The sequence below is a fragment of the Cynara cardunculus genome, unplaced genomic scaffold, assembly GCF_001531365.2.
Source record: "Cynara cardunculus var. scolymus isolate 2C unplaced genomic scaffold, CcrdV1 Un_Scaffold_7779, whole genome shotgun sequence".
In the NCBI taxonomy this organism is placed as follows: domain Eukaryota; kingdom Viridiplantae; phylum Streptophyta; class Magnoliopsida; order Asterales; family Asteraceae; genus Cynara; species Cynara cardunculus.
In genome coordinates, this window is record NW_020203755.1 from 4,694 (window position 1) to 15,374 (window position 10,681).

At 35.7% G+C, this 10,681-nt stretch overlaps 2 protein-coding genes across 2 annotated transcripts; one reads left to right on the forward strand and one right to left on the reverse strand.

Annotated features, from left to right (window-relative positions):
- Positions 1-115: 115 nt before the first annotated feature.
- Positions 116-5,703, forward strand: LOC112505005 (the record flags this gene model as incomplete). Its single annotated transcript, XM_025108953.1, has 5 exons — positions 116-773; positions 893-1,744; positions 3,991-4,240; positions 5,447-5,521; positions 5,600-5,703. Coding segments are annotated over 5 exons (1,939 nt in total), but the record flags the coding sequence as incomplete, so codon positions are not given.
- Positions 5,704-6,474: 771 nt separating this feature from the next.
- Positions 6,475-9,945, reverse strand: LOC112505004 (FRIGIDA-like protein 3). Its single transcript, XM_025108952.1, has 3 exons — positions 8,613-9,945; positions 8,086-8,258; positions 6,475-7,133 (listed from the first exon to the last, which is right to left on the reverse strand). The coding sequence occupies exons 1-3, from the start codon at positions 9,658-9,660 to the stop codon at positions 6,699-6,701; spliced, it is 1,656 nt and encodes a 551-aa protein (XP_024964720.1). The 5' UTR covers positions 9,661-9,945; the 3' UTR covers positions 6,475-6,698.
- Between the last annotated feature and the right edge of the window lie 736 nt (positions 9,946-10,681).

Here is a 10,681-nt window from a genome sequence, read left to right on the forward strand (position 1 = left end):
TAATTGGGAACAAGGCAAGACGTTTTAACCCGGCTTGGTTTGATCAATACGGTAATTGGTTGGAGTATAGTATAAAAGTAGATAAAGCTTTTTGCTTATGTTGTTACTTATTTAGAGATCAATGCGGTGGACAAGGTGGGAGTGGTGCTTTTTTAACCGAAGGCTTTAGTAGTTGGAATAAAACCGAGAGATTGACTACTCATGTGGGCCACATTAATAGTTTCCACAATAGAGCTGTTAAGAAGTGTGAGGACCTAATGAGACAAAGTCAATCAATTGTCGCTGCCTTACATAAACAAAGTGATATTCAGAAGAATGAATATCGTATCCGGTTAAATGCTTCTGTTGATGCTGCTAGATTTTTGTTGAATGGTGCATTACCTTTTCGTGGTCATGATGAGTCAGAAACGTCTCTTCATAAGGGAAATTTCTTGGAATTAATAAAATTAATTCGGGATCAAAATGAGGCTGTTGGTAAGGTTATATTAGAAAATGCTCCTGGGAATAATCTAATGGTGGTGCCAAGTATTCAAAAAGATATTGTTCACTGCTTTGCACAAGAGGTACTCAAACATATTTTCCAAGAGATTGGTGATGATGTGTTTTCCTTATTAGTTGACGAATCGAGTGACATATCTAAAAAGGAACAAATGGCTGTGGTTTTGCGATATGTTACACATGGGATTGTGCTTCTTGTAAACGAACAGATATGGTTCGAGAAAGTCAAAAGGAGAAAGTACAAGAAGCCATTGGTAGCGGTGAAACTGAAACAGGTAGTGGGTTAAATCAAGAGCTTTCTCTTGGGAGACCTGGAGATACACGGTGGGGTTCACACTACAAAACACTTAAGCGTTTGGTTGATTTGTTTCCATCTGTTATTGAGGTACTTTAGTATGTTGAAGATGCGTGCGAGAATCCTTACAGCCAACGTCAAGCAAATGGTCTTCAAATATATTTCCAATCATTTGATAGTGTGTTTTATTTGCACTTGATGTTGCATATTTTGGGGGTCACAGAATCATTGTCACATGCTCTTCAGAAAAAAGATCAAGACATCTTGAATGTTGTTTCATTGGTGAAGTCAACCAAGCGACAGTTGCAACAATTTAGAGTTGATGGATTTTGTCGGCTTCTTGAGATGATCTCTTCTTTTTGCGAAAAACACAACATCGAAACAGTTAACATGGAGGAAGTTTATGTCAATCCAAAAAATCGAAGACACAAGACAAATATCACATATCGACATTATTACGAGTACGAATGTTTTAACACGGTTATGGATATGCAAATTCAAGAGTTTGGTGACAGATTTGATGAGGTAAGTTCCGAATTGCTCACTTGTATGGCCGCTTTGGATCCTCATTACTCATTTTGTGACTTTGACCCATCAAAATTACTAAGGTTGACAGAGTTTTATCCTGATGATTTTAGCAATGACGAAAGAACTATTCTTGAGCACCAACTTCAACTATACATTGACAATGTCCAACATGATGAATTATTTGCTAATTTGAAAGGTATATCCAAGCTCGGTAGAGTGATGATTGAAACAAGGAAACATCTTGTGTTTCCTTTGGTTTATCGATTATTGAAGCTTGCATTGGTTTTGCCTGTTGTAACCGCAACAGTTGAGAGATGCTTTTCTGTAATGAAGCTTGTGAAGCCAGCTTTGCGCAATCGAATTTGTGATGATTTTTTGAATGCGTGTGTCATTTGTGCCGTAGAAAAAGAAATACTTGCTAAGGTTACAAATCAAGATGTAATGACTCGTTTTCAAATGATGAAAACTCGTAGAAATCAACTTATGTAATCACGTATTATTAATTATAATGATTGATGTGTTGGTATATTGTTAGTTTAAGTGACCCCAGTGTATAAAATTCCTGGATCCGCCACTGGGTATTGGTTTGGGATATGGAATGTATCCATAATTTTTGAAATTGGTATCTTGGAACTTATCCATGTTTTAGTGTTCTGGATAATGGAGTTTCATCTGTATTTTCAGTATTTGGATATTAATCCTTATTCACCTTTTGTGTGAGTAATGGGTTTTGGTTTCATGTTAACTGGTGTTTCAACTAATGGGTTTTTATATGAAAATGGTGGGTTATGGAAAAGAGGTCGTTTTTATATTTAATACATTTCATTTTGGAAATTGTGATTTAAATAGCATCTTTTCAGTTTTATTATTTTATATTAAAAATGAAAATTATTTGAACTTACTAAACGTTAAGTCTAACCTTTTTTTATATGTCGGCATGTACATCAGGTCCTTGTTAGGAAATGGTATTAACGACACCATGAAGAGTTAAGTGCTAGTTAGATGCACGAGACAGATTTAGCTATTGGGGAACGTATTCCATATTATGGAGTAGCGACTGTATCTGGGTTTTAGTAACACCTAAACTTGGTCAAACTTTTTGTAAGGTTCGTTTTGCCATTTTTGTTGATGTTAAATCTAGAACTGTTATTTGATGTAATCAAGTATAGAAAATGATTTATCCTTTATTTTATGTATTATTGAAAAAATTTAATTAGTCGCTCTTTTATAGAATTTGGGGTGTAACATATCTGATGATGTTATTATCAGATAATATTGTTATAAGACAAATGATAAGAATTTTTTTCCAAGTGTGGAATCGAATGTTAGTTGTATTATCTGCAAATATGATGGTTGAGATCAACATCTTCCAACTTCAAAATACAATATAATTCAATGCAAATGGGTTCACATAGCCAACCAACTCCAGATGCATACTAAAAGGTTACACAAAATATGTTCAAAGTTCAAATTCGTTGACTAACGGGATACAAGAACCCAAGTACGTATGATCTTCTCATGTGACCTGGCAACGTAAACAAGACTTATAACTTTGGAGGTTTATCATAGAAAACTTCAAGAGCTTTACCAATATCACCGGTTTATATTCCAAAACTAAGAAGTTCATTCATGACTTATGGCATCTTCTCATCGCTCAAATAATCGAATTTGTTAGCATAGCTCAAAATATTGACAGTAGTAGGATCTTGTGATATCATTTGACCACAAATAGACTCAAACATGGAATTAGATTCATCTAATCTCGTGTCAAAGGTATGCTGAAGTGAAGGTGATCTCTTGTTCTTGTAAATTTTCCTTTTTGTTGGAAGTTCTTTTTTTCCGCTTCTTTGGTGTGTAAGTGGTTGATAAACTAGGAGATTCTTGTGCATTAACTTCTTGTTCACTATTGGAAGAACATGCAAACACATTCTTCTTGTTGCTAATATCCTCACATGCTTGTGATATATCATCGGCTTTTAGCCCCGTCGCTCTATCTCTACCCCATACCAAGTCTAATTTCCGCAAGATATGAAAATATCAAGTTCCATAAGCAGTTGCATTTTTACGAGTCTACAAAAATAAAAATTTACATTATGAGAACAGGAATAATATAACTAAAAAAATAATAGTAGTTTCATTCACTTACCTTGCACCAATCATCATACTATTACTTCTCATAAATAACTTTATGCTCAACATCATCCTATTGACACCCAATTTGCATCAACATTTCATAAAACGGATTATATTTGTTTTTAAGATATTTGATCTGGGAGCCAATGTGAGGGATAACTTCATTATCAAAATTTGGAAGTCTTTGGACCAACCTCTCATGCACTTCAATCATGTAGCCATTTCTAAGTCCACCATCTACCTTCCATAACGGATCACAAGCAAGTTCTTGTAAAATGTTGCCCAATGCTTCACCTTCCTTGCATTGAAAAGCAATTGAAAAATCAATATGATTATTTTAAGGGAAAGTATTTGGAATGGTTATACTTATGGAATAGAACATGGAATATTTATGACCCGAAAATGAATACGTTCACCTTATCTAATCAAGAATAGGAAGATTTTTTTAAAGGTTAGTTTCTGTTCTTTTTGCATTTTTAGATAGTAAAGACAATAGCACGATATTATATAAATAAATATCTTTAATTTGGATGCAGGGACATCCAAAAGCCAAAACATTAAAAACAGTACTGTTGGCATTTCCTGAATTATGTGTAGCTTTGTTCGAGGGAACTTCTGCTACCGGATCTCGTGCTTGTACCCCTAGTTCAACCCGTGAGAAGACTATGGTTTCATCATCATTTGCATCTCATATCCACACCACCCAAAATGAGGAGGATGGAGATAAGAAGGAAGGACCAATTGTTGATAAATCGAGTGCAACTCCGTCTAGACCAAATAAGAAGAGTAAAACCTAGGTCAACATGGATGAATTGGTTTTTGAAATGAGGGATGCACTTCAGACACTTGTTGCACAACAAATCACACTTGTTGCACAACAAATCACACTTGTTGCATAACAAACCTCAAACCTTAATGCTTGTATTGAACGGTTGACCACTCTTAGCCTTGATAAAAAGAGTCATCTTTATAGTGTAGCCATTGACATTTTTTACCAGTCAGTATTATTAAGAGAGACATGGTTGATGATCCCTTCAAAGGTTGATATATTAACATCATGGATTTCAACGACGGAATGAAGATTGGGACTCATGTAGTTTTTGGAATTTGAACAAGTTGCTTGGTTACGTGTTTTGTATTTAAACATGTTGCTTGTTTATGTGCTTGATATTTGACTATTTGATTACGTAGTTTTTGTATTTGAACAACTTTTTGGAAGTTGAACAAGTTTGATATTGAACAAGCTTCTATTTATAATTTTATTTATGTTTTTAACAGGTTTATCATAGATGAAAATCAAATCGTCGTGGATAATATAATAATAAAAACTATATTTCTCATTGTCATATTCTTGTATATATTCTACATGCGACAAAGGCGTTTGAAAAGGATAAGAGATGATAGGTCTGCAATGACTAAACGTCAATTTACAGATGCGCTGCTTAAAGGTAATGACCGACAATGTATTGAGTTGTTGCGAATGTCCAATGAAGCTTTCATTTGACTATGTGATCACTTTAAAGCAAAAGGTTGGTTAACGGATAGCAAACTAGATTAGTTGAAGAAAAGATAGCTATATTCCTAATGATTAGAGGTCACAATCAACTTTATAGAGTGTTGAAAAACATATACCAATACTCAACACAAACGATTCATAAAAAATTTCATGAAGTGTTTCGAGTTTGCTAAAGAGATCATAGTTCCTACATCATTCAATACTAATCCAAACATCACTGGGAATAATAGGAGGTTACAACGAATATTTAAGGTAAATAATAATTCGATAATAGTTGTATAATTTTTCTTACTAAATTTATTTTGACTACTAGCTTTAATGTAGGGAGTAATTGGCGCTCTTGATGGAACTTTAGTACATGTTATCGTCCCTATTCAAGAACAACATTTATATAGAGGACGAGGAAAGAGTGAATGTGATCAAAATGTTTTGGCAATCTGTGACTTTAACATGGTTTCTTGTTGTCGGATGGGAAGGAATTGCACAGGATTCTAGAGTTTTGTCTGAAGCTTTAATAGATGGTGCTATTAGATTTGCATTCCCTTTTTCAGGTATACTAGTGATTTTATGGGTAATATATTTACTATATTCATATTAATAGCTATTTTATTATTGTTTTTTTTTTTCAGATAAATATTATCTATGTTATGTTGCGTATACAAATAATCGAAGATTTATGGGGCCGTATCGTAATGTTATTGGCTCGGATATTTTCGTCGTGGACAAACAATGAACAAGTATGAAAAGTTTAATCATTCTCATGCAAAGCTTAGAAATGTTATTGAACGTTATTATGGTATCTTGAAAGCACTTTTCTGATATTGTAAAGAATGGCACCATTTATATCTAAGGTTCAAGAAACATTGTTATTGCATGTTTTACAATTCACAACTTCATACGAAAGAAAGTTTGATTAATGATTTATTTTCTGAGTATGATCAAGCCAATGAGTAAGGGGACGACGGCGAAGATGAGGCTGAAGAGATGTGTTGTTGACCAAACATATATGGCTAGTTTAAGAGAAAAAAATAGCAACACAATTAATGCAAAATGAATATTGATTCTACTTGTTATGAGACTATTTATGTTTTCTATTGTGTTTTGAAGCAATTGACGTATTTCAATTGGAGTTTTGAATGTGTTAAAAATAGATGGTAGTTTATAAATAATTTAAATGATTGGAAATTTTAGATGAATTTAGTTAAAATGAATTGATTCAGATTTCAGACTTTATACGTTAGTCAGTTTACAAAAACAAACAGTCTGACTGATTCAGATTTCAGACCTTAGACGTAAAAACAAACAGTCTGACTGATTCAGACTTTAGACTTCAACATCACCTCTTATAAATCAGAAATGAAATCAGATTTCAAACTTCAATACCTCTTAAAAAAAAAAAAAACAAACAAACAAACTCCACCTTATCCAGCAGAGTATATATACATATATATATATATATACATATATATATATATATATATATATATATATATAGCATATGATATTGAACAAAGAGAGCAGTCACAACTAACAATAGAAGTAGTGCATATATTAGGGGATTACACTTGCAGTATCAGCAACTAATACAACCAGGTTTAGAACTGAACATTTTTTTTCCATATTAATTAATACAGTAAGTAAAACATCTGATTGATTCAACAGGGTTAACTCCTAGAAGTTAAGATAGGTTTAGGTTTTCATCATCAAACTTTCTTACCATCAGCTTGCTTAGTGCAGATAAGGAGCCTGGTACTGATAACCGCTCCCAAAATAGTTCCCATGGTTAGGAGCCATGTTGTAACCCGTTGTGCCCATGTACACCGGAATGTGGTTATCGGCTGGACCTGGGTAGGCATAGGGTCTGTTGTCGTACACGTACGGGGTTGGCGGTGCGTACCTATCTGTCATCCTACCATAGAAGTTCTTGTCAACGGCAGCAATGTTAGTGTTTCGGGGTGCATATCCTGCTATGCCGTTGGCTCGGGGTCTTTTGGGTTGAGGTTTTGCAACTTCTGTGGCTCGTTTCTTGTCAGCCTTGGCCTTCTCCAGCTGAAGAATCCTTTTTTGAAGTGGGACCAACGGGTACTGATCTTCAAGCTTGTGGTCTTCGATACACTTGATGACCGCCTTTAGCGCAGATAGTTCTCTCTCGCTCACATCATTCTAGAATTCAAAATTTGGAGCATATTAGGCTTATGTTTGGCATATACTAGCTGTTAGCTAATAAGCTAGCAGATAAACTAGTCATATAAGCTAGACAACAATGTAAGATACTTAAAAGAAATAAAATTAAATGGAAAATGGAAAAAATAAAAACTCCTGGAGCTAGCTTATATGCTATTGTATCGCTAATCAAACGAGGTTTTTTTCAAATGAGTTCTAAAAATAAGCTAGCTTCTGGTTGCCAAACACGGCCTTAGTTAGTCCATCGTAGGTCAGCATGTATCAGATTTATCAAAAAGAGTACCAAAACAGAAAGTCCTATCAGTCACTTTATTCAACCAACCATATGGTTTACAAGGTCATGCCCTCATCTCGAGTGAGGAATAAAGCAAAAGCAGTTATGAAATCATCAAGCAAAGCTAGATGACTGACCTTCTAAAGCTTAATCAACTAAGCAGGGATTAAGCAATTCATTACCTGGTCCATTCTAAATATGCATAGTTGTTCTTAGGTTCTGTAAGACCCTTGAAAGTTAACTACTCAGATTACTTGATTATTTTTAACATAATTTGCATTATTTAACCACATTCAGAGATGCCCAGAAAGTTCGATTTCCGAAACACAACTGGTCCTAAGGCAACAGCCACAAAATCAGCCTATTTGGAACTAGGTGCATCAAGTAATCCGATTGTCTCTAGTTGAGCTCAACGAGTATTGGTTTACAGAAGATAGGATGCTAATTTCTAATTATGCCAAAATATTTTTCGGATTGGGCTCAATTAGGAGCAAGGCTAAAAATTACCAGGGCACTTAACTTTATTGATCCAGCCAATAGGGTAAACCTGATTAATTCCTCCTAATTAGAAGAGGGGATTGATATCTAGGCGGCCAATCGGCCCTAAGAAGGGATTTTTAGAATAATATTATGGTAGCACCAAGAAGACGAAATAACCTGTGCCGTAGGGGACATGTTTCCTGATTTGATGGCTGAAGGAACTCTTCTTGCCTCCGTCAAGTATGATTTCAATAATGAAACCGGAGAAAACTTGTGTGTAAGCTCAAAAGCAAATGCTAAGTTAACAGCATCGATATGCCTTCCACTATTGACCAGCACATCAATTACACCTGAAAACAAGAAAAAGGAAAGGAGTACAAAACATGAGACTACTAAACTCCATTTTTACACTGCATACTGAAGAATAACTCAAGCGTATAATGCTGTAATCCTCATGAAGGGAAGTAAATGCTGAAGATAAAGAATTATTAGCCCATTTGCCTCAAGGTCCCTAAAAGTATAGAAATGACAAGCTATTCTAATGGGACCAAAACCATCGGCATCACCAAGTTAAGTAATTCTAAATTTAAATTTGCTACAAAGGGAAATGTTAGCAATTTTAAATTGAAAGTGTTTTGAGTTATGGGTTGGAAAAAATTAACATCTATTGTCGGAAACCCAGAAACCTGAAAAGCAAAACCAACCTGGCATCTTCTCTGACAACCCAAGGAAGCGGCAAAGATCAGCTGTCTGGCGTCGACGGGATACCATTGGTATCAATTTGGATAAGTCTTCTTGAAGAAAGTCGGAATCAATAGCAAAAGTAGCAACAAGTTGCAAGAAAGCATGAGCCTCCAAGGAGTTCCCATTGCTAGCATCCACATCAAGATCATCTAATTTCGGTTTCCACTCCTCAGCAATAGCCTTTGCTCGTTCCTTCACATCTATGGAGATAACCTTGGAAACAAAGTTCTCATCCAGATTTGCTAACAAAATGCTAAGACACTCCATCAACATGATGCACGTTCGTCGTTGACCTAAAAGATTTGAATCTTTTTTCCCATCCATGTTTGAGTTCTCTGAAATGTAGAAACCGCTAAGTGAATCTAACACCAGGCCACCAGGGTCAGCTGCAGCCTTCAATGCAATTGGAATCTCCTCCTTTATGGAAGCAAGATTTTTACGGTTATCTGATATGAATTTGTGCAGTCCCTGTGCATCATTCTCCTCACATAATTTGGCAAGCTGGGGATTTGTTAGCGCCTTCACATCACTGCTATCAGATAACATTTTCAAATCATCCATCTTACATTCAGAAGCCATAGCATCAGGTGGTTTCTCTTCCACAATAGAAGCGCCACCTTGTTCCTCACTGTTAACAGTTGCAGGTTCCACATGTCCATTCCTGCGCTTCCCTAGAGCATTAGTGATAGCAGCAACAGCAGCGTCCCTCTTTTCTTGAAGTCTCTCCAATGAAGCTTCTTCCTTGCCCATAACAGCTGTTTGACGCTTCTCCAGCATTTGTCGGGATTGAGTTGTTTTAGTTTCAAACTCCCTTTCTTGGTCTTCCAGCTCAGTAAAACGCCTCTTCAACGACTTCTCGAGCCCATGAAAATGATCCTCAATTTGTTTCCATTTCAGGTTAAGGGTTACTGCTCGATGACTTTCTAGTTCAGCAAATGCTTTCTGAAGTTGTTGTATCTTAGAGGTTGTCGACTCTAAGAGTGTAGCAACAGATTGTGTATCTTCCATGACAGACTTAAGCAGTAGAAACCCTTCAAATAATCCAAAAACAACATTAATGCTATGACAAACGGGATTCAGAAGACATAACAATTGTTAAGTGAATGTCATAACCGGGCAACAGATGACACATAACATGAAATTTTGAAGATCTACTGGACATCAAGATCATATGATCATCTTATAAGCCTCATAGAACATTAAGCTTGCTTATCCGGCATCAGTGACTCTATGTATTTTACGATTGTCATAAACCATGATCCAGAAACGTGATCAATGGACCATGTATTTATCCACAATCGCGGGATGAAACAAACCGAATTGCCCATTTACTACATCCATTGTGCCATGCGCAGAAGAACAAAAAAGTGAATGCCAAGTACTTCTTGAACCCTTTAGAGTAAATTATTGCAAATCAACATTCTGCATAACATGAAAAGTGGACAAACACAAATACCCGCATCCACTCAAACCACCTGATGAACTTGAAATTGAAACAAAAGGCTCATACTACCACTGATCATACCACTTCTAAAATGACAGTTTATGGCACATTACTTTTCAATACACTAGTAACATGCTAAAGTCTACTGACATTTAAACACGACATCGAATATATGTTTTGAAGCAACAACCACCATGTTGACCTCAAAAATTGAGATCTCGATGCAAGAGTTCAAATGATAGAGAGCAGCTTCATGTGCAAAGTTATATATCTAAGAAGGGTCCAACGTATACAGCCACAACCTCCATAAAAACAGTGAGGCCACTGCCCCCGGCACAAGTATGAACTATCTATGAACTAAAATGTCAAAGTTTTCTGGTAAGAATATAACCTTGACGACAAAGCTTGGCAAATGCAACAATCAGCTCATATAGGTTGGTTTAATCATTTCTATTATCGCTCCCCTTGCCCTTCTTGCTTCAACCCCCCCCCTCTTCTCTAGGTCTCAACCTACCTAGTTTAGAATACACACTAATGAGATGGCTTAATTATTTATGAAATTGATTTTGCTGTTCTATACTTATT